The sequence below is a fragment of the Heptranchias perlo genome, chromosome 1 (genome assembly GCF_035084215.1).
Source record: "Heptranchias perlo isolate sHepPer1 chromosome 1, sHepPer1.hap1, whole genome shotgun sequence".
Lineage (NCBI taxonomy): Eukaryota > Metazoa > Chordata > Chondrichthyes > Hexanchiformes > Hexanchidae > Heptranchias > Heptranchias perlo.
Window position 1 is genome coordinate 140,236,723 of NC_090325.1, and position 24,889 is coordinate 140,261,611.

General features: G+C 40.5%; 1 protein-coding gene across 1 annotated transcript in view; it reads right to left on the reverse strand.

The window, feature by feature from the left end:
* fhdc1 (FH2 domain containing 1) overlaps positions 1 to 20,642 on the reverse strand; it is a 65,625-nt gene extending 44,983 nt beyond the window's left edge. The window contains exons 1-2 of the mRNA XM_068008092.1: positions 20,199 to 20,642; positions 12,848 to 12,909 (exon numbers count right to left, since the gene is read on the reverse strand). Of these exons, the coding sequence (XP_067864193.1) occupies positions 12,848 to 12,909; positions 20,199 to 20,642 (506 nt within the window). The remainder of the gene's footprint in view (positions 1 to 12,847; positions 12,910 to 20,198) is intronic.
* Positions 20,643 to 24,889: the final 4,247 nt, after the last annotated feature.

Sequence of the window (24,889 nt, forward strand, 5' to 3'; positions counted from 1 at the left end):
ATAACCCGATGGCCTATGTCCTAGGGTTTTAAAAGAGGTGGCTGCAAAGATAGTGGATGCATTGGTTTTGATCTTCCAGAATTCCCTAGATTCTAGAACGGTCCCAGTGGATTGGAAGGTAGCAAATGTAACCCTGCTATTCAAGAAAGGAGGGAGAGAGAAAACAGGGAACTATAGGCCAGTTGGCCTGACATCAGTGGTAGGGAAAATGCTAGAATCTATTATTAGGGACATGGTAACAGGGCACATAGAAAATCATAATATGATTAGGCAGAGTCAACACGGTTTTATGAAAGGGAAATCGTGTTTAACAAATCTATTAAGAGTTTTTTGAGAGTGTAACTAGCAGGGTAAATAAGGGGGAACCAGTGGATGTAATATATTTGGATTTTCAAAAGGCATTCGATAAGGTGCCACACAAGAGGTTGTTACACAAAATTAGGGCTCATGGGATTGGGGTAATATATTAGCGTGGATTGAGGATTGGTTAACGGACAAAAAAGAGAGTCGGAATAAACGGGTCTTTTCAGGTTGGCAGGTTGTAACTAGTAGGGTGCCGCAAGGATCAGTGCTTGGGCCTCAGCTATTTACAATATATATCAATGACTTAGATGAGGGGATCGGGTGTAATGTATCCAAGTTTGCTGACGATACAAAGCTAGGATGGGAAAGTAAGCTGTAAGGAGGACACAAAGAGGCTACAAAGGGATATAAACGGGTTAAGTGAGTGAGCGAGAAAGTGACAGATGGAGTATAATGTGGGGAAATGTGAAATTATCCACTTTGGCAGGGAGAATAGAAAAGCAGAATATTTTTTTTAAATGTGACAGACTAAGAAATGTTGGTAGTCAGAGGGATTTGGGTGTCCTTGTACACGAATCACAGAAAGTTAACATACAGGTACAGCAAGCAATTCAGAAGGCAAATGGTAAATTAGCCTTTATTGCAAGGGGGTTGGAGTATAAGAATAAGGAGGTCTTGCTGCAATTATATAGGGCTCTGGTGAGACCACACCTGGAGTACTGTGTACAGTTTTGGTCTCCTTACCCAAGGAAGGATAAACTTGCTTTAGAGGGGGTGCAAAGAAGTTTTCATTTGGTTGATTCCTGGGATGAAAGGGTTGTCCTATGAGGAGAGATTGAGTAAAATGGATCTATATTCTTCAGAGTTTAGAAGAATGAGAGGTGATCTCATTGAAACATATAAAATTCTTAGAGGGCTGGATGCTGAGAGGCTGTTTCTCCTGGCTGGAGAATCTAGAACTACGGGTCATAGTCTCAAGATAAGAGGTCGGCCATTTAGGACCGAGATGAGGGAACATTTCTTCTCTCAGAGGGTTGTGAATCTTTGGAATGCTCTACCCCAGAGGGCTGTGGATGTGAGTTGTTGAGTATATTCAAGCTTGAGGTTGATAGATTTTTGGACACTAAGGAAATCAGGGGATATGGGGGCAGGGCAGGAAAGTGGAGTTGAGGTTGAAGATCAGCCATGATCTTATTGAATGACGGAGCAGGCTCGAGGGGCCATGTGGCCTACTCCTGCTCCTATTTCTTAAGTTCTTATGCTATTATGCCCCTTTAGCATTGAAAGACATCCCAAGGGGCTTAACAGAACCATAATCAGACAAAAAACAAAACATTGAGCCAATGAAGGAGATATTGGAGGGATAACTAAAATCTTGATCAAAGAGGTGGGTTTTAAGGAGGATCTTAAAGGAGGAGAGGTGAAGGGGCTTAGGGAGGGAATTCCAGAGAATAGGGTCTAGACGGCTGAAGGCATGGCCACCAATGGTGGGGTGAAGGGCATGGGGGAATGCACAAGCCCAGAGTTGGAGTAACACAGAGTTCTCGGAGGTGGTAGGGTTGGAAAAGGTTACAGAGATAGGGGAGGCGACGTCATAAAGGGATTTAAACACGAGGATAACAATTTTAAGTTCAAGGCGTTGGGGCACCGGGAGCCAGACTGCAGCAAAATGGACAACTTACAGGAGTTGGAATGAACAGAATGGAATTCTGAGACCATCCGATTACACTTTTGAAAAGATCTATAAGGCTCAAGTCCCCACTGATTGCGTCTAGTTCTTTATCTTCTGTCCCTCTCTTCGGGTTTTTAGATAACATATCTTGTTCGCAAGCTGTTCCACCCGAGCTGAGTTTCTGACCGAATATCCTCTCCATCATAAAGACCGTGTACTTCAACCTCAATAATACTGCCCGTCTCCCCTACCTCAGCTCATCTTCCAGTGAAAACCTCATTCATGCTTTTCTCACCTCCAGACTCGATTACTCCAACAGTCTCCTTGCGAGCCGCCCACCTTCCACCCTCCGTGAACTCTCGCTCGTTCAAAACCCTGCTGCTTATACCCTTTTCCACTCCAAATCCCATTTGTCCATCACCATTTTACTTGCTGACCTAGATTAGCTTCTGATCCCCTCAACACTTCAAATTTAAAATTCATGTCCTTGATTTGTCTTTACCCTTCCCATTACGGTACGGTTGTAGTACAGTGGTTACATTACTGAACTAATGACCTAGAGGCCTACGTTAATAATCCACAGAACACAAGTTTAAATTTGATCATGGCAGTTTGAGAATTTGTATTCAGTTTAAAATAAATTGGACATTAAGAGCTGGTAGTAGAAGTGACCATGAAGCTATTGGATTGATGTAAAAACCCAATTGGTTCACTAATGTTCAGTGGCCTAGCAAGCTATACAGTTGTAGGGCAACTATGGACGGGCAATAAATGCCAGCGATGCCCACATCCCAAGAATGAATTAAATAAATTTACCGTAACACCCTCCTCTCCAAACATCTGAGTCGTGCTTCCTCTGCATGCCCCATCCTTTTGCCTCACCATCGGTGTGCTGTCTTCAGCTCCCTAAATCCCCCACATCTCCATCCTTCTTTAAGACACTTCTTAAAACACACCTCTTTCACCAAGTGTTTGTTCAGTCTTCCTAATCTCTCTTGTTTTTCTCAAGCCTTTGTGAAGTGTATTGCAATGCTTTTCTACATTAAAGGCACTCTATAAATGCAAATTGTTGTTGTAAAAAGCCTGAGCATATCTTTCCATCCCTTAGTTTTCCCTCCACTTGCAACCTCACCCTGACGGCACGTTCAATAATGGGAACTCATGTATGAAATCAAGCTCAAACCACACCTCACATTAAAGCACCAGTTTTTTACTTCCAAGCCTAGGTTAATCTTTTTTCTTTAAAGGTGAACTTTTGTGCTCATTAAGGCAAGAGATACAAGTGTGAGGGAATGATATTTATTTGGAATGTTTGCAGCCAAGATCAACATCAACCCCAAACTCCGAGAGCAGCCATTAGTGCTAGCGACCAATGAGTGGAGAGTGTGTCTCAGTGGGACTGGTCTCTTGATCAACAAGTGCCTCCAGATTTACAAGACACCACCGGCACTTAACTGAAATTTAACCCTAGTGCACCACAAACCAGTTTATTCATCAATATGTTCTCCTCTACCCAGGACCGCCAACAAGTTTACCCACTTGTTAGTTGCCCCTTTTTACTATCATCAATTTTTTTAGCTCCCTTCCCAACTCCATTTTTGAGCTGATGTTCCACAGGCATCCATCCCAGTAGCTTATCCAAATGATGCATGAAACTTAACAGTTAATATCAGCAGGCTATTCAACTGTAGTTGCATCACACCAGAGTTTGATTCTGTTCTAAACAGATATCCACATATGCACAGTTTCAGCAGGAATCATACACTGCAATCAGGAGCAAGAATCCTGGCAAATGCTTACTTCCCTAATCCAGGGATACTGAGGCCAACTGTAGTGCCACTATCACTACTCCCTCAGCCCAACAGCATACCCAGACAGCAGTAAAGAAAGAACTTGAATTTATATAGTGCCTTTCATGATCTAAGGATGTCCCAAAGTACTTTTGAAGTGTAGTCATTGTTATAATATAGGGCAACTATAGCAAGCCAAATTGTGCACAGTAAGATCCCACATACAGCAATGAGAAAAATGACCAGATAATCTGTTTTAGTGGTGTTGATCGATGGATCAATGTTGGCCAGGGCAGTGGGAGAACTTCCCTGCTCTTCTTCAAATAATGCTATGGGATCTTTTATATCCATCTGAGTGGGCAGATGGGACCTCAGTTTAACGTCTCATCCAAAAGATGGCATCTCCGGCAGCGAAACACTTCATCAGTAACTGCACTTAAGTGTCAGCCTAGATTATGTGCCCAAGTCTCTGGAGTGGAGCTAGAATTAGTGACCTTCTGAGGCGAGAGTGCTGTCACTGGGCCAAGGCTTACAACAAATTTTCCCCGGGGTCAGTATACTCTGAATAGATTCCCAAGAAAGTCCGAAGTTTAATGAATGGAGTTGCTTCAGGGCGTAGGTCATTCTGCTCCATCATTGATATTACCAGTATCTTTGGGAAGAGAAAATTGCAGGTCACTGTTAAGGCAGAAAATGTGAAAGGGGAATGGCTGCTGTTGAACAGCAATGAATGAGAGAGACAGGCAACAAAACTGGAGAAAAGCGGGAACAGCCATCTTTTTCCTTTGCTGCACAACTCTGTGTGTCTTTTTTTGCTCTCGAAAGAGGGGATTGCAAAATTGCTATCCACATTTTTTGGAAAAATCTGCTGTTGCTTTTTAAGCCACTGTTAATGAGTTTTTAGAGAAAGATGTGGCAGTTTTCCACTGGGCCAAATTAAAACAGCCAGTTAGGAATTATTTCACTCCCTCAGCCGGAGTTAATTCAACAATGGATCAACCAAATTCTTTGGCAAAGTATCTGTTTAACAAAGATTTTACATCAATGGCAGGTGGGAGATGGTCACTTTGGAGCACAGACTCCACCAGAGACAAAGCACCCAACCCACAAATTACCACTGGAGTTTTAAACAAACGGCCCATTAACTGCTACAAAGCCCCAATCTGTTGCTCAGCCATAAATTAAATTTTTCCTCAAAGATCTTAAGGTTTCAAAATTTAAATTAATCATTAGAAGTACAAAGAAGGCCATAAGAAATTAATTTAACCATAAATTTCAATACAAACTACACAAGCAATGAGTAAAAACAATTTTTAAAACTTAAATGGTAGTTTACTCTTTGATTCAGATTTAAAATAAGGTTTATTACGTACGAATAAGAACAAATGTTTTGGTGCTAATGCCATGAAACCAGTCTTTAAAAATCTAGAAATAGCACCGTCAGTGAAATAAAGCCGCACCATTTTGTTGTTCAATTTTATTTTGTAGTTAAGTGGCTGTTAAGCCACTTGAGAGGCACAAAATGAGCAGCACTGCCAGTCCTGATGGGCAGGTTTTTGCTGATCATGCTAACAAAATTCTATAGAACAAACTGTCCCAGTGAGAAAATGAATTAATTAGCGTTGCTCTGCACTACCTTTAAAATAAACAAAAAATGGTGAGGTTAACACCCCAGTTTCTAAATGTGGAAAATAGTCCTCTTTTAAGTCTATTTTTTTAAGCAAATATATTTTTGTCATTTTTGCACACAGACCTTGGGGAAGTAGTTTCCACAAAAAGTACTCGAACTAGACTTTCAACTCCTTTAAGAAATCAATCTTATGAAGTGTCCACTGTTCATGGAAAAAAAACAATTTCCTGCATCAAGCATCCTTAAGGCTTTGGACTAAGCTTTCCAATTTGTATTAAATCATGAACTGTTCTTTTTATCTGGTGCCAAGCACACTACCACTGTAGTAATTAGGATGTCAACGTGATCTTTTAGCCACTACTGATGTTTGCAAGGGATTCACAAGAGACGCCCGGGTGACTCCAAATGATTTTTCCCTTCAGTTGGGATGAAACCACTGGTTTCTTCCACTTCCTTCCCCGAAGATCAGATGAGTTTTGGGGACTCTGCATGGGGAGTTGTAGCTGCCAAGCTGTATCTTACCACTTCATCCCAGTGTGCCAACACATTAAGCCAAAGGTCAATCTAGATTGTTTTTTTTTCCAATTTTCTTCCCTCCTCTCCCAAGGCCCTGACTCTCGCTAGCATATGGTTCCCTGGTACTGGCAGCCAATACCTCATGTTGCTCAAGTTGTCATTCTTTATGTGTGAACCTAGAAAATGAATGTCTATAAGCTATTATCAACAGCCAATTTTAACTCTGTTCTCATCTAACATCCAGTTCTAATGGGGAGAAATGGATAGCAATCAAGAATGGGAAACTCTGGGCCATTTTCTTTCACCACTCCCTATTTCAGCCTCCCAACTGTGCCCCACTTGAAAACTCAATCATGTATATTTTTGGAAAGCTATATTTCATAATCTTTGAAAGGATACCCAGTTTGCATGATTTGGGTAATGCACAACAAAATATAAGGTGCCTCACACAAAGGCACAATTCTATTTAATTTGTGAGGTCACAAAATTAGCTGTGTTGCCCCTTCACAGTTGAGTAACCTGCCAACACTTATTATCTTAGCTCACATATAAAGGATGGTCACTTGTGCAAGATACTGGAGGGTGAACAGTGTCCATGGAACTATGCCCTCGGCATTGAGTCAACACCTTCAAGAGAGAACGAGGTGGTGAGGGGAAATAAATTGGAAGAAAAAGAGGAAGAAGAAAAAGGTGTATTCTATTCCCCATTTTATGCCGTGGTCCTCTGGACTGCAGAAAGGACATTCTAATTCGTTGTAATGCGGCGCAGTAATCACCGCCACAGTTCCTATATATATATATATATACATACGAGCTTCTGTCCAGTCGTGCTGGGATAAAAAACACAGTGGTATTCTAGCGGAAGTATTATGCTGCCACTTCTAATCAGTTCAATACAATCATCAGCAGAAAGCCTGGCCAATTTTCCTCCTGCTTGTCCTGAAATTTTGAGGCCGACTGATACACCAGCTGGACTCGGCTAGCTTTGCACAAATGAGGGATGGTCCCTGGGATTTTCCTGGCCTACGTGATTCAATGTCATACTAGATAGTCATATAGAGCAGTCACTTATGTACACACATATGTACTGAGTTGCTCCTGTGCTCTAGTAAAACCACTAAATTTTACTTATATAGATTGGGCGAGCCATGAGCCAGAGGTTGCACAGGTAAAGTAAAGGACTTGCATTTATATAGTGCTGTTCAATCCCCAGGACATCCCAAAGAGCTTCATAGCTAATAATGTATTCTTGAAGTGTAGTCATGGTTACGTAAGCAAACATGGCAGCCAATTTGTGCACAGCAAAGTCCCACAAACAGCAGAAATAAATGACCAGTTAATCTTTTGGTGGTACTAATTGATGGATAAATATTGGCTACGACACTGCGAGAACTCCCCTGCTCTCCTTCAAATAGTGCCGCTTAATCTTTTACATCCGAGTGGCAGGGCAGACTTGACCTTGGTTTAATGTCTCATCCAAAAGACGGTACCTCCGACAGTGCAGCACTCCCTTAGTACTGCACTGGAATATCAAGATCTGGAGTGGGGCTTGACTCAGAGATGAGAATGCTATCACTGAGCCAGGGTGGCCAAGATCAGCAGCACAGGTAATCACAGCATTTTTGTTTATCTTCAGGCCAGTCAGTGTGGGAAGGTTTGTATTTTAGCTGACAGCAAAATTGGACAAAGGAGGTGAGGAGACCAGGAGTTACCATGTGGAGATGAGGCAACAGCAGTCAACTGTTATGCAAGGAGCCAAGCTTTCCTGCATTGCACAGCCAGGCCAGTAACAAACTAACCAAGGGAGTCCAGGATCCTAGATACGGCAGCCACCTGTGCATTGCAGCTAATTTAGTGAGTCCCATAGGTGACCCCAATAAACAGCATCCACTGTATTGTGGTACACTGGATCGGTATTAAAAGACTAACATAAAATTAACAGTGCAAAGAAAAAAATATATAGATTTTTGTGTCCTTTTGCAGGTTCAGGTCTGTCTGTTGACAATTCGATGGCCTTCTCAAAAATTTGAATAAGCAAATAGCTGCCTGGGCTTTTGCATGATCATTTGTGCCAAAAATATATTAAAATGGGAAACTATTTGAGCTAATTTCATTTCATTTGGAAGAGATCCCCGAGCCTATATCTCCCATAATTAGGTCACTACTGCAGCAATTTCTTCTCTCTCAATTGCAGTTCAGGTAAAGTGACCTTGGAAACAACAACCAGTAATACTAGCTAGAAGATACTGTACAGTATCTTATTTCCTGCAGCTTCTACATATCTTCATTCAAATATATAACAAAAGCGAGAATGTACTGCTCACTGTTTGTTTAAATTTTAATTTTATAAAGTGGTTTGACCTTTTAGCAGTCATCTGTTAAACGACAATAACCATTCTGAATCAGTGCAGAGGGTAAGTGAATTGGGAGATTCTGAATGCAACAGAATTTTTGGACGCTGACCGCAAAAATGGCCCTGCACGTCTATGTTAATCTCTCAGCAGAAAATACATGACTGGAGTATACTTACTGCTGAGCAGCAAGAACAATATTTTACATGTTCCTGTGTGGTTATTTACTGCAGTTAATTAAGCCATGGGATCAAAACAAGCCTGGGAAATGACTCATGAAAAACTTGGCGTGCTAGAAATTAGGCCCTTGAGCCCCAAATTTCTGCTCAGTAATATCAACACACTACGTTCCCAGAAAATGGTATCATTGCAAATGTAGCTGAAAATGTCGAGAAGTTCAAAGAATAGGAGGTGGATTTGACTGGAAGAGGTGTTGGGAAGGTAGTCTGCCATATTTGGGACACCCCATCACAAACATAATCCACAACAACTCCACCACAACATGAACACTTATTAACGCCCGAGGATGTGGCAATGCTGGTAGAGGAAGCACATCCATGTACACCTTTTTGAATTCAAACATGAAAAATGCTACAGTGCAGCACATCGTCTTGTCTCCTACCTTCAGAAAAGGAATGTCATATCAGCAGGATGAGGCAGTGTATATTGGAGACCTACAGAATTTTATATATCAAAGCAAGGTGGATTGCAGCCCAGCTTGTGCAATTGTGTAACCAGCATGAAAGGAAGAGTGTCGAAAGGCATCCAAACACATGCAAAGCTCTGTAATGACTTGAATAGGATCAGAAGCCACTTGGCAGAGATACAGGCCAGAATACAGGTTAGTTTAAGAGGCATTGGAGCCAGTTAATAATGTCATGACTATTGGTTTTACTGATATTAGGGATGTCTTGCAATCTGCACTGCAGGAAGGGACATGACAAATTCCTGAGAACAACCTGGAAGAAGGGCCAAGGCCCATAGTCCAGGACAACACAAGGGTGAAAATAAAATAGCCAAGAATAAATAAATCAATCAATCAAGAAACAATGCTTAGGTGAAACCAAACAGTTGTTTTAGAAGCCTACAGATTGTAGGAGAAAGAGAAGATTGAAATTATTATGGGTGGCATGTATAATTATGTTGATGTCCACTTGAAGATTTTGCAAATTCCTATTCGGTTTGACTTAGAACATCTTAGGCCTAATGACTTTCTAGACTAAATTATGCTGGTGGCAGATGCAACAAATACATGTTACATAACTTTAGAAGCAATAGAAGTCATTCCGTCACCCGTGAGATAGCAGAGCGTCATGCTGTCCCTAAGGCAGTGGCATAGTGCCATCCATCAAACCCTCTTCACTAAAATGTACAGGTGAATGCATCTGCTCCCTTCACAGGCAAAGTCACTATGCAACAGTTAAAACATTCTCCCCCACTGCCTCAGCGGGTTATGGCAGCTGAGTTGTACAGACCAGAAAGGTCCCATTTTCTATCTTTGCTGAATTAGTTAATCACAGCTGAGGTTGAATTGAAGTATTAGAGGTTGACAGATGCTTAGAAACTGTATCCCAGTGAGGAGTTAATGCTTTCAAGACAGGTAGAGGGAAGGTGAGAAAATTGGAAGAATTCTTTTTTAGTCAAGAGTCAAAAACAGAACAGACTGAGCACTGACAGAGGAAGAGAACATGAAAGTGATGGAAAGACACTGGAATCACAATCAGGTTTGACCCCTTCATTGTCTACTAGGATTCCCTGTAGAGACTCCCCTTGATGCTTGGATAGTTTGATTAATTGATCTCCTACATGATAGCACATAATGCAGCATTTGAGTTGTGTAATGCCAAGCAGGGAAGACTTGACAATACAGCTGGGTCTAAATGCTGTGCAGGATAGCTGGAGCGAGAACATTCTGTTCACTTTGCGGTTGTACCAGGACAAGTTTCTCCAGACTTGGTCACCATATATGGATCACTATTGATATTATACTATAGCCAAGAGAGCCTAATAAAGCATAAACCAGAGGGGCCTGATGTGGAACTGCCTAGTATTGGATTTGACAAACCTACATTTTTGCTCTGAGAGCTGTTGATTCCTCTATTTTGTTAATACGCCAACTTGGGTCCTGATCACAAATCTTCCCTTTCTGCTTTGGGCCAAGTCCCCTTTTGTTTCATTCCTCCTTTTCCAATTTTGGCAGATGTATGTTGTTATGCCTTGATGAGGATGCTCTGTAGAAATTTCCAATTCACAGTCCATTGAGTAAAAAATGTGATCGGTGAACATAGCTGAAAAGGGCTGTGAGGTTTGGTGACTTCTGTTTGATCTTTTGGCTGCTTTTTTAAAGTCTCCTGGATGCAGTACACTCAGTTAGGTTACTTCCACTCCTTTTGGCATGAACTAAAGTAACATATTGTTGCTGCTTGGCAGAGCACCATCGAATTTTCCTCCTTTAACTACTGGTTGATTAAGCTGTGTGGATTGAACTTATGATAAAATATTCCAAACGCCAAAGGGCAATAATGAGGTAGAAGCACAGTTCAAGGGTTCTTCCAATCTGTTGCTCTTCAATAAGGGAGAAATACCTGAGGTTGGATTACTGTTCTTTAATTAATTGTTATAATTTGATGATGTTCACTGCTGTTTATTTCCTGCTTTTTTTGTCCCATTCCCCCCATGCTCGCTTTTGTTAAATCTTTAAAAAACATGGGACCAATTTTAACTTTGTGCAAACATTGGGTGGGCACCGATAGTGCCGCCTACCCGTCGTCCTTATCGAGAGGCCTGAGACATTGAGGGCCTAGCCTCATTTCCATTTAATCGGCGTTCAAAGGCAACTCGCAAATTGAGGAGGGCGGGGGTATTTTTCGAGTATTTCATTCTCCAAACAACAACAACTTACATTTATATAGCGTTCTTAATGTAGTAAAATGTCCCAAGGCGCTTCACAGTAGTGTTATCAGATAAAAGTATGACACTGAGCCACATAAGGAGATATTAGGACAGGTGACCAAAAGCTTTGTCAAAGAGGTAGGTTTTAAGGAGCATCCTAAAGAAGGAGAGAGAGTTGGAGAAGCAGAGAGGGTTAGGGAAGGAATCACAGAGCTTAGGGCCCAGACTGCTGGAGGAAGGCCGCCAACGCTAGGTGAAGGAAATCGGGGATGCACAAGAGGCCGGAATTGGAGGAACGCGGAGTTCTCGGAGGGTTGTAGGGCTGGAGGAAGTTACACAGATAGGGAGGGGTGAGGCCACGGAGGGATCTGATCACAAGGATGAGAATTTTACATTTGAGACATTGTTGGACCGGAAGCCAATGTAGGTCAGCGAGCACAGGGGCGATGGGTGAACAGGACTTGGTGCGAGTTAGGATACGGGCAGCAGACAATATCAAATGCCAATAATCACACAGAAACATGACTCAAAGGCTCTTCCAATTTGTTTTTTTTAATTAGTTCATGGGATGAGGGCGTCGCTGGCGAGGCCAGCATTTATTGCCCATCCCTAATTGCCCTTGAGAAGGTGGTGGTGAGCCGCCTTCTTGAACCGCTGCAGTCCGTGTGGTGAAGGCTCTCCCGCAGTGCTGTTAGGAAGGGAGTTCCAGGATTTTGACCCAGCGACGATGAAGGAACGGCGATATATTTCCAAGTCGGGATGGTGTGTGACTTGGAAGGGAACGTGAAGTTGGTGTTGTTCCCATGTGCCTGCTGCCATGTGCTGCTATTGTTGCTTGTCAACATGGGAGAAATGGATGAAGTTGGATCACTGTAGAAGAGACACCTCCAAGATAAAATGGATAAGATGGACTAGGCAATGCCAGTACAATCCTGAAGGAGACCACAGCACAGAAACTGATAGCTGCAGTTATCTTCAGAGCTACAGGAAGTACTGCCCCTTTCAGGGAAGGTAATTGCAGGTAGTCATTCAGCCCATGACACGAGATGTTAGTGAGCACATCGCTGGTGATACTGAATTGATCTAGACGTTTCTGGGTCTTTGGACCCTCAGAATAGAATCTTCTACCTTATCTCTGCTGCTGTAAAGTGTGAGTGACTAAGGGGAACACTTCGCTCATATTAGACACTTTTGAACGCTTAAATCTTGGGAAATGTAGAGCATTAGATAGTCATTTGTAAACCTGGTTCAATCATCATTAAATATTGCACTGGAGCATGAGGTTTTTAAACTTCGAAAATGCTCTTCTGGTTTTGTCAGATCATCCCCGAAAGCTGACTTATCTGGTGATTTAGTAAATACATGGTATGCATTAAAATTTGTGGGAAATGCAAAGCAGATGTAATTACTGTTGAGAGCTGTCTTGTCAGTATTAAAATACCAAACTGTGCTATAAATGCATTCATTTTTGCACATAGGATAATTTTCACAAAGATTAACAGAAATAGAACTCTTCCCGCCGCCACCCCCCACCACTCCCGAAATTTAAGCAAAATGTTTAGTCTGCTACGCACTAGCATCTCATGGCAAAATTAAGACGCAATAGATTAGCAAGGTTCTAAGCTACGCCAGAGTTTATTATACAGAAGAAATTATGATAAAATGCAGAGTTATACAGAAAAGAGTATCTTACCTTTTGAATTGTTTCAGAAATATTCCAATGTTCATGCTTCTTTTTGCATCCAAAATATTGATCTATAAAGTGATAATACAAAGATGATGGAGTAACAAAATTCAGAGGAAACATTAAAAAGCTACTTCTAACCCTCTTGCGTACCAGCCTTGCTGTATTTACCATTCATAAAAGTTATAGGGAAAATGTTTTAGTTGATAGCCTCGGTTCGATGCTACAATCTAAAATATCTTGGGTCCAAGCATTTGAATCAGATCGTGTGTCCTTATGAATTAGGGGCACCAACTAAAGCCTATGTACTAATTATACTCTGTAAAATTATGCCTAAAATGTATGACTTAGTTTTGATGAAACACAACTGCAAGTACAGCAGTGTATGTAGTTGAAAGAAAATCTTTAAAATTTTCTTCAGATATTTATTGGTTTCTTGATTAAGAATATATGCATTTCTTCACCCCCCCCTTTCAACATTTGCCAGAATTTACTATTTTCTGTTCATTGTCCCAGTTTACTCTATTTTTCTTGCAGGATACTTGAATCTATACTTTCTTAGCAATGGTAAAAATCAGGTGTTGATAAAGACAAAAACCTTGACTGACTTTGAAATGATAGCTGAGTCATCTCTGCTGCAACACAGGTGAGAGCAGTTTATACTGCATTTTTCAGTCTGTGGGTTGTTTGCTTCACTTCAGTATATTACTCTCTGCACAAAGTAACTTCATTTAAAACAATCAATTTTGCTGCATAAGCTGGTCAACTATAAACAGCTATGAAGTATATAATTATACTATGTCCTGTGAGTGTTTTTTTGGAAATTAGTCAGAAAATACTCGCCTTTGGTTTGACAATGTTTTTGGTGTGTGCTCTATTTATAAATTGGTGAGATGACAAAGAGATTATAATTTAAATTAATACGGTCTGTTTGAAAAGAATTATTTTTCTCTTCAGGAGAGAGGTATGTAAATCTACTTGTAGGTGCCTCTATTGTTTGCAATGATGTCATTGCAACAGGAGCTGTTTTCTAGCTCTTTCTCAATGCAAGTATGACATGTGAGATAGGCTTTATTTTTGGATTAGCAGGTATCGGATGATGATTCCTTTACAATTCTGATTTCTGATTGGTCTGTTGTCTATCATGGTAAAATAGTTTTGTTAAAGTACCACGTTTCAGATGAGCTCTGTGTTTTGGTAAAAGCATGCCAATGAGAACATATATTTTATTCTTAGCACCTAACAACTGAAAAACGTGAAGAAATCACCACTTAAACACTACTCCAAATTAAATGGATTTGTCACTTCAGTGTTGTATTCCAGATTTTCCTTGCAATATCAGAACTTAGTTCAAATTAAAAACTACCGACCTCCTCAAAGGCTCAATAGATAAAGACTCTTTAATCCTTGTCCTAGACTGAGCTACTGAATCCCATTTGGGGTAGAGGTGGAATGCTATAATATTGCCACCAACATCCCTGGGTTAGGTAGCAGAAAAATAAAAAAAACTCCACAACATTCTGCACTTGAAAGTGTCTGCTCCTAATCACTGTTCAACAGGCCTTGCTAGAAATACGTCTATGTGGGTGTAAGATGAGAAAAGGAATGGCCTCAAATATTATGATCAAATAGTCCACTAATACTCCCCGAAAAGGCTCTTACTTGAAAAATAGCTACTTGGATTAGATATTGAAAAATTACCTTTGAGAGAGCAGGGGCAAGGGAAGAAAAACAATAAAACTATCAATACTTATACAATATTTCAAAATAAGCATTTAAAAACATTCTATTGGAATGTTTAACTATAATTTCAAAAGTAAAATCAAGAATCACCCAAAGTATGAGCCTGCATGCTTCCTTAGTGACTCAAAATATCCCATTTCAATTAATGAGACATCTCCTTTGGTACTGGAAAGGTTAAACAGCACTTGTGCTCTGAATAAAATGGAGGCTCCAGGCAGAGTAATTTGTTAATATGCAGAAGGCACTCATTACGAAGTACATGCCGGGTTCGTATATTTATTAATTCATAGTATTTTAAATGTTAAAAAAAATTGACACATATGTAAATAATACATCATTTTCATTAGAAGCCTGACTCTACTCTTTGGCAGCTTCATTCTTGGGATATCACATAAATGGATGCTAATTAGTGTATAAGTTGACATATCAATCTAAAAATTACTGTTGGTGATATTAATAGTCAATCATAGGGGTTAACCCGTTTACTTTAAATCAATTAACACCTCCGCTAAAAATGACAAAGAAACGTCATGAGCACACGAAGCATTTGCCATTAATATCAGCAACAGTGATTTCTAAGCTATTGTGTTTTTGCTGGATTGAGAAACATTTCATTACTTTGTGGCAAAAATCTAAATAAAGCCACTGAGGTTGATCGATATTTGCAAATAACAATTCTTGATCAGAACTTACTTCAAATTACATCTTGTAGGATTGATCTGTATAGAAGAACACAAACTACAACAACTTTAGATGGCCAAGCAAGGGAAAAGATTTTGGAATTACACATTAGAGTTCATTATCCAAAGAAATCAGAAGCACAATTCAACAGTATGCATTAAAATACCAGCCCTTGTGCGGGGGTTATCCCTCTCCCACTGTAACTCTGGCGGGAGACCGGCAGAATCCCCAGAGAAACAACAAACAGCTGTTATGCTGGTTCTCTGGGGATTCTGTCCATCTCCCATCAGAGTTACGGCAAAAGACCGGTAGAATTTCCACCCCCCCCCACCCACCCCATGGAATTTCAGCGCCACTAAGTTAAGGATCATCCCACATAATGAATAACGCATCGAAGCTGCAAGCAGAGGTAGTTTAAATATGTTTCATCATTTATTACTATTCCCTATCCGCTCTTCAGGCCTCTTTGGATAATGCACGATTTGATAGCCTAGACAGGGTAATGGTGCTCTCATACCTTGCCCACTCTTGTCCCAACCTGTAACTGTGCAACAGTAAGCTTGATTGACTCGTCTCTCCTCCCTATTGAACCACCTAATCTCCACTGAACACTTCATCCCAAAGGCACCACTGAAACTGGAACTCATCTGTGGGGAATCCTAGGCACAAACCATATCCTAGAAACTAAGTTTACTGTTTTTGTTAAATAAAGTAGAACACTGCTCTCTCACACCACATAGCAGCCGTTTTCAATATAGGGTGTTTGGGTACACTGCAGCTATTTGTTCCCACCTACCTACAGTCTGACGCCATTTCCCAGACAGCATCTCCTACTAGGTAGGATACACACTATAGCAAGACAAAGTGTAAACGTGACCTTGAGGTCTGATAGAGGCTTGAGGAATTAACTAGGTTGAGGCTATGTTGTGCTAACCATTTTAAAACTTGCTTCAATTTTTAAAAATGTACAATGCATGCACACTCAGGAGGAATTGAGAATACCACAATGCACTATGGGTAACAAGCTATTAAGATGGCCACTGTGAACACCCATTCTTTTTTAGTTCCTCCCTTTTCTGTTCAGATCCACATTTATTCTCCCAGCTTTACTATTGGCCCAATTAATCCCTTTCCTGGCATTGTTATTGCTTGTGCAAACTACGGCTTGGCAGCTTCTCTCTCATTTGTATTCTGCGGCCTTGCTGTCTTTTTTCTGACTCAAACTTGTTTACGCCTGTTCTCCCAACCCTGCAGCGATAGTCGGTTACAGAAGACAAGTAACCGGATACTGGGACAAGATTACAAATTTCAGAATAGAACTGTGTCTGTTTAAAGCTAGCCAAGGCAGCAGATCATTACTGAGAAATGTAGCTAATACAAAGGTGAGAAAATAATTTTACAATGTTTATAAAAGTACATTAATCAATCCATTCAATAGTTTGTACAGTACTACTTGCAACCTGAGCCTCATTCCAGAGATCAAATTTCATACATGGTTGAAACAAATAGTGTATTAGAAAGCTTAATGTTTTTCCAGAGTTAAAAAGCAATAACTTAATATGGAAAATTGGCTTAACAGATTTGGTTGCTGATCTTTGCCCTGTTGTGTAATTATTTTTCTACCCTTCCTTAAGGTCCGCACACCAGTCCCTGATGGAAAAGGCTGGGGGTAAGAAAACTGGTGACTTCCTCTTAAGCCTCTGCCACTTTATAACTAGTACTAGGAAGTGAATGAGAGTAGTTCAAACGGGCTTGCACTCCAATTTTCATATATTCTCTCTCTCAGGCCCCCCCATTATGAAAATCATGAATTCAAGTGTATCGAGCTGTGAATTTACACTTAAGTCGTACCATTGCACACCAGAGTGCAGTAGTACACTTGCATTTAACTAGAAATAGAAAAAAACAAAAAATTGTACTTTATCTGAATGCCCACTTGGTCTATTGTTAATTGTTTTTTTAAACTATTTTTCACAGAGTCTGTTCCTATGTAGAGTCTTGTTAAATGGGCGTGTGGATTAGTGAATTGGACACACAGATGGGCACACTTAATTTGCATCTCTCCTGATTTTAATGTCGTTAACTTTAATGGCCGGGACACCATCAATCAGGCACACTGACCTCCACATCCGATTCTCTGTACTACTATTGATAAAGACTGCCCGGGGAGCAGATTCTCTGAAAATTTATTCGTATGTTTTTTTTACGAGACTTTAGCTCAACAGCTGGCAGCTCCAGGAAATTCTGTGCTGCCTGGGCCAACTGCTTTTTAAGATTGCAGCTCACAAATCACAATGCTGGAACATGACTTTTATAGTAATGTTACTAAAATGCCAAATGGTTTATTACTATATAATATCAACCTTATGCATTTTTCCTCACACCTCTGTGAAACACCTTGGGATGGTTTTCTACATTAAAGGGCCAAATTGTTTCTATTGTTTTAAAATCTACTGTTTTTAACATTTCTCTCTCTCCTCCTTTAAGTCGCTCCTTAAAACCTACCTCGTTGACCAAGCTTTTTGGTCACCTGTCCTAATATCTCTTTACGTGGCTCGGTGTCTAATTTTGTCCGGTTACATTCCTGTGAAGCGCCTTGGGATATTTTTACTACATTAAAGGTGCTATATAAATGCAAGTTGTTGTTATTTTAAATAAAATGTTTTACAAACTTCACTTCAACCCTACCCATCTTTTAAAAATTTGGAGGTGTTTAAAGATTTGGAGAGTTCGTCAGCATTTTGGTGGGGATAAACTATTAATGTAACTAATCTATTGGTCTTGCAGCTGTGTGTTTATAATTTATTTATAATGCATTTCTGTTTATCATGCTGAATGTGGCCCATGCCAAGCACTAGAATCTCAGATCAGACCCACCATATAAAATGGGATTGACATTAACACTATATTTTAACTTTGTATTCATTTAAGTTAAATTAATACTAGTTTTTTTGGCCTCCATTCTCCTGTTTCATATTAAGCTAACCCGACACAACATCAGTGGCTTGAAATCAAAGGCTCCAAAAGGATAATTTTTTTAAAGCCAATCAGGAGACTGAATACTGCATTTTACCTAGATTATGTCACGGGAACGACTAGTACAAACCATGATATGGGTACAAGAAAAATCATACGATCGCTCAGAAGGCAAATCTACCCCAAGTGCACCGAGAGAACTGGACAGCAGCATTTGCGGGATGAACTGTCCTACCATTGTGTTGGTGACTGCACATTATTTTTTGATTGGAAGGATGAGGAAGTGAGCATGTTCTGGTATATTATGTCAATATTTCTTTAAACCAATTAAATGCATTGCTATTATTTAGCGGTGTACAACTGCTCTAACTGGTTAAGTGTTCTGACTTAATGTTATCGAGAGACTAGATGTCACAGGTGATATGTCGTGATTGGTTTCCACTGAAAAATTCGGACTATAGCAGAAGTCCTTTCGTCCATTTGCCATGATTATACAACCGCCACTCTCTTCAGTTCTATGCCATGCTCTCATCTCTCTCCCCTGTCCCATACTCTTGTGCCCTGGCTAATGCTCCTCTCCCTGCCCCCCGCCCTGGCAACTCCAATGGTGCAGTTTCCTGCACCTCCTGTTAGAACCCCATTGAAGCACCAGTACCCTTCTGCATCATGCAACATTCTAGTAGATGCAGTCCTACTGGATCCTCACTGCCTCCTCACTTGCTAAAGCCTACCATCCACCATGGCCTGCCTCCTCCACAGTTAGCCCCAACAGACAAGACACTCAGCCTGTGAAGAACACCATGAGAGATTTGTTTGATTGAAATACAATTTCGCTGCATTAAGCAGCAGTATGACTTGTATAGTGGATGACTATAATAAGACACTTTTGTGTTGACAAAGATTCCCTCTCCACCACTATCAGTAGCACTCTCTGGTATAAAGCTAGGAACCTTTGCAGAACCTGCTGCATCAGAACTCACGTTTTCATGTTCTGCAAAGCTGCCATTCAAACTCCACTTACATGGGATCACACAGGCCTTTATCAGAAGCTGCATCAGGGAAAAATTAAATTAAATGGAGGACAGCGGCACACAGAGGTTGGGGACCTCCATTTGGGCACCACTTTCCTGGGACTGCTACTTAAATATGAACATGCTGACAGATAAAATATAACATCTAGCGATAACCGAATCAGCCCAGTCCATTCAGACACACTTCTGAACATAGGAACAGGAGTAGGCCATTCAGCCCCTCGTGCCTGCTCCACCATTTGATAAGATCAAGACTGATCTGTGATCTAACTCCATATACCTCCCTTTGACCCATATCCCTTAATACCTTTGGTTGCCAAAAAGCTATCTATCTCACATTTAAATCTAGCAATTGAGCTAGTATCAATTGCCGTTTGCGGAAGAGAGTTCCAAACTTCAACCACCCTTTGTGTGTAGAAATGTTTTCTAATCTCGCTCCTGACCTCAACCTCAGGATATCCCAAAGCGCTTTACAGCCAATGAAGTACTTTGAAGCGTAGTCACTGTTGTAATGTAGAAAATGTGGCAGCCAATTTGCGAACAGCAAGATCCCACAAACAGCACTGTGATAATGACCACATAATCTGTTTTAGTGATGTTGCTTGAGGGATAAATACTGGCCAGGACACCAACGAGAACTCCCCTGCTCTTCCTCAAAATAGTGCCTTGGGATCTTTTAAGTTCATCTGAGAGGGTTTAATGTCTCATCCAAAAGACGGCGCCTCCGACAGTGCAGCACTCCCTCAGTACTGTGTCAGTCTAGATTATGTACTTAAGTCTTTGGAGTGGGGCTTGAACCCACAAACCTTCTGACTCAGAGGTGAGAGTGCAACCGCTGAGCCAAGGCTGACACCTAATACATTTTGGAAATAACCTATATCTTACAATAAAAGTAGAAAACACGCATGAAAGTCAAATTCTGATTTTACCTCCTTGCTGGTGCTTTTAAATGGGGATCTTGAATTCTTGTTTGTCGAACCAAATTTAGATTTGACTTCATCTTGCTGTCCAAACAGCTCCTCAATAGTACTGGTGTCGATCCTGTAAGAGTGCTCTCTTGCACTAATTGTCCAAATATTTGTTTTTCCACGGATATGCTCCTCGGGGATGGTTTTCCAGAAGAAACTGCGAATCCGTTTTTGTTGACCAGCATGGGAACCTGGTGGAGGAGGGGGTGGTGGAGGAGGAGGAGGAGGAGGGGGGAGCCCTGGTGGTGGTGGTGGTGGAGGAGGTGGCGGCGGTGGCCCTGGAGGAAGTCCTGAAAGTAGAGGTGGTGGTGGTGGTGGTGGTGGTCCAGGTACTAAATCAGTGACTGATGGAGAACTTGCATTCTCTTTGTCAATTACAAATGACAGGCAACTCATCACTTGCATTGTAATCCCAAGAAAAAAAATATCTTGGCTTTTTTTTCCCCTTGTAAGGTCTTTAATGGCTGGCCTAAATTACAACCATTGTTCCAGCATCTGCTGATAAACTCCTCTCAGTCACAGGATTTTCTGGACTCAGTCCATTGAAGAGTAAAACGTCCCAGAAGACTCATATTTTATCATGGTTGGTCTACCAAAGTACCAGCAACCTGTTTATAGATCGAAAATAAAACAAGAGATCTATTCATATTAAATTAATGGAATAATCAATCACACACATGTATCTCACATGAAAAACTCACTTATTATCCCCTTACAATACCCACTAAAGAGACATATTTTGCTTACCCAACGCTTATTGCTTGAAGTTTTGTTGAAATTTCAATTTGCAATATATTTAATTCATCCCTGACAGGTCTCTCCGGAATCAATAATGAAAATAACTCTCAAAAATTACCAACATTAAAATGGTGGTCCCAAATTATGGGAAGTTTTTTATTCCCCTTCCAGATTTTCTCCCTTATTCCTCTTGTGGAGGTGGTGACTCATGTAGAGGTACAGAGCCATAGATGCTAGAAGCACCCTGATATCTCACCCTTGTGGTCATTCTTTGTGCAGGAACCTGAACGGAGATTGTAAATAGGTCATTGCCTTTGGGGTCACGATGACTGAATGCAACCTGTGTGTGTGCCGATCTCCCACAAGCACTTCAAGCAGATTAAACTGAAATGTATTTAAAAGCAGGGATACAAGACAATTTTTTCACCCCTTGCCCAGGGACACTAATGCTAACTGCAACACTCCTCCTACTCAAGTTGAAATCTGCTAACTCAGCACAGATCAGGGATCAAATCTGGCACTTTCTTGCTTTGTCCAGCTCATTATCTCACCACCTGGTACAACTACCTTATGACCCATCAGAGAGCTTTTTATTTCTATTAAAATTATTTATTTTTTGTAATCCCATATGAGACTATCTTTATTTAATACTGGCTCAAACATATTACCAACTGATAGCTTTAGTTTTAACATAGTGATAAAAATAATATAAATGTATCAGATTTCTGACAAGGTAACATTCCTTTCAAGCACAACTTTTTCAGTTGAAAACTGCATTCATTTTTAATTTTACAATTCAAATGCAGTCATATCTCAGTATAAATTGTGCACGCTACTAACTCTTTTAATAGCTTATATGAAAAATGATAAGTTCCTTTCACCATGAAAACAATACCCTTTGCAGTAGGCAAGAAACGGCACATGTTCCCACATGATTTACTTAATTGACAACTGGCAGTAAGAGACAGGGAAATGGATTTATGTACAGGAACTCAGTTTAGAGATATTATATAGATCTGAAGCAATAGCTTTTTTTTAAACTGGCATCTGCAGCATGGTTGTGAAAAGACAAGACTCTTATTTACTTAAGCACTTTCAGTCACAAAAAACACACAGGATATACTAAGATTGTTTTGAGAAATCATAAATGAACCTATCAAGTTACATCAAAATGGCTTTTCTTTCAGTTCTTAAAATAATTACGGATGGGAAAGGCCATTCAGCCCATTTGATTCATCCATTCAGAGAGATCTTAATGCCCCCCCCCACCCCCAGCAACATACAACTGTTTCTTAAATTATTCCAGGATATTTGCCTACAATACTCTATCTGGAAGTTTATTCCACATGGCGGTCATTGTGTGCATGAAGAAGAATTTCTTGATAACTGTCTTTAAAGTACCCTTCTCTAGTTCAACCTGCGTCCCCTAGTTTAATTTATAGTAACATTTTGGGTTAACTTTTTCTTTACCCTCAACCATCTTATATACCGCTATATATTATCCACATAAGCTATTAAAAGAGTTATTTATGAGGAGAATGCTAGTAGGAACGCACAATTTATACTGAGGTATGACTACATTTGAACTGGACAAAACAGCCCACTTGATTGGTACCCCATCCACCACCCTAAACATTCACTCCCTTCACCACCGGCGCACTGTGGCTGCAGTGTGTACCATCTACAGGATGCTCTGCAGCAACTCGCCAAGGCTTCTTCGACAGCACCTTCCAAACCCGCGACCTCTACCACCTAGGAGGACAAGGACAGCAGGCACATGGGAACAATACCATATGCACGTTCCCCTCCAAGTCACACACCATCCCGACTTGGAAATATATCGCCGTTCCTTCATCGTCGCTGGGTCAAAATCTTGGAATTCCCTACCTAACAGCATTGTGGGAGAACCTTCACCACACAGACTGCAGCAGTTCAAGAAGGCGGCTCACCACCACCTTCTCAAGGGCAATTAGGGATGGGCAATAAATGCTGGCCTCGCCAGCGACGCCCACATCCCATGAACGAATAAAACAAAATTTAAATGAACGCAGTTTTCAATTGAAAAAGTTGTGCTTGAGAAGAATGTTATCTTGTCAAAAATTTTTGATACATTTATATTATTTTATCACTATGTTAAAAAGCTCAAGTTTCTCCAGTCTTTTCTCATGACTCACACCCCTCACACTGGGGATTAGCCTTCAGGCCCCTCTTTGTAATGCCTCCAGCACTTGAATATCTCTCTTGTTTCTTGGCGACCAGTGCTGGAGGCAGTATGCAAGATGTGGTCTAATAGAGTGCTATAAAGTTTGATCATTACTTCCTCTGACCTATATTCTACTGCTTTGGCTATGTAGTTCAACATCTTAGTGACTTTGTTGATTACTGCTCTGCATTGGTTGGATGTGTTTAGCATCTAGTCTGCTAAGACTCCCAGGTCTCTTTCAGCTTCATCATTAGCTATTTCAACACCATTCATGGAGTATGTGTGGCATCCATTTTCTCTTCCCTTGTGTAGCACTTTATATTTGTCTGCATTAAATGTCATCTGCCATTTTTCTGCACATTTACATATCTTGTCCAACTCATTCTGTAATTTTTGATTCCATACTTCCTTCTACTTTTGTATCACCTGCAAATTTGACCACTTTATATTGGGTTTGAGTTTATATAAATTAGAAACAGTAGTGTTCCCAGCTCTGAGCCCTGCAACAGCCCATTATGTAGTTCCCTCCCACTCTTACATAACTACTCTAATGAGTACTCGTTGTTTCCTACCCTTCAACCAGTTGCTTATTCATTCCCAGGGTTTACCCTGAATCCTCAAAGCTTTGAGTTTAATGTAATAGCCTTTCATGTGGAACTTTGTCAAAAGCCTTTTGAAAATGGAGTTTCGCAACATTATAGGGCTTAACCACAGTCCACCTGGGCAGTCATCTCCTCAAATAAATCATGGAGATTGTTCAGGCAGGATCTTCCCCTTCTGAATCCGTGTTGACTGCTATTTGCTACATTACTGTTGTACAGATTATCCTCAAGATTAATCCCAATAATCAATTCCATTATTTTACATGGAATGGAAATACATTAATGTTTCTGTTTGTGTCTGTTTTGTCATCCGTTTGCATATGAGCACATTAGCTTGCTTCCAATCTTCTGATATCTCATTGGTATCCAATGACTCCCATATAACGATTGACAGTGCTTTACAAATTTCTTCCTTAGTTTCTTTCAATACTCTGCGATAAATTCCATCTATCCCATGCAATTTATTTGTTTTGAGCCTTATTAGCCTATCTAGGACTTCCATCTTATTTATAACAAAGTCATTGATTTTACTGAGGATATCTTTTTAAGAGGGCATGTTGGTCATATCTTCCCTTATGTATACATTCAGAATATTTACTATTTTGTGCACATCCTCAGTTTCAAGCCTGTTTGCATCTTTTATAGTTTTCACCTTTTCTCTGACTGCTCTCATGCTGTTGTGGTACTGAAAGGATTTTTTACTATTACGCTTGGTCTCAGCTCTTTTGCTTTTCTTCCCCAAGTCTCTCTTTGCCTCTCAGGTCAGCTTTTCACTGTGTTTCTGTGACTTCCTGTATTTATCCCAATTAGCCCCTTCTCCGTTCTCTTAGCAGGACTTGTACATAAGATCTGTCCCTCTTTATCTCACATTTAATTTGTTTGCTGATCCATTAAGGTCACGTTTGCTTAGTCTGAGCTTATTGGTTTTGGGAATGCTATTTATCCTCCATGCTCAAGTGTAAACTTTTAAAGGTGTTCCATTTTCCATCTATTGAAGTGTTGTTGAGCAACCTCCCACAATCTATTTGCTTTAGTTGTTCCCTCATTTCATCGAATTTAGCCCTTTTAAAGTTATGTACCTGGCTTCTGGTGTTAGGCATCTCTGATCC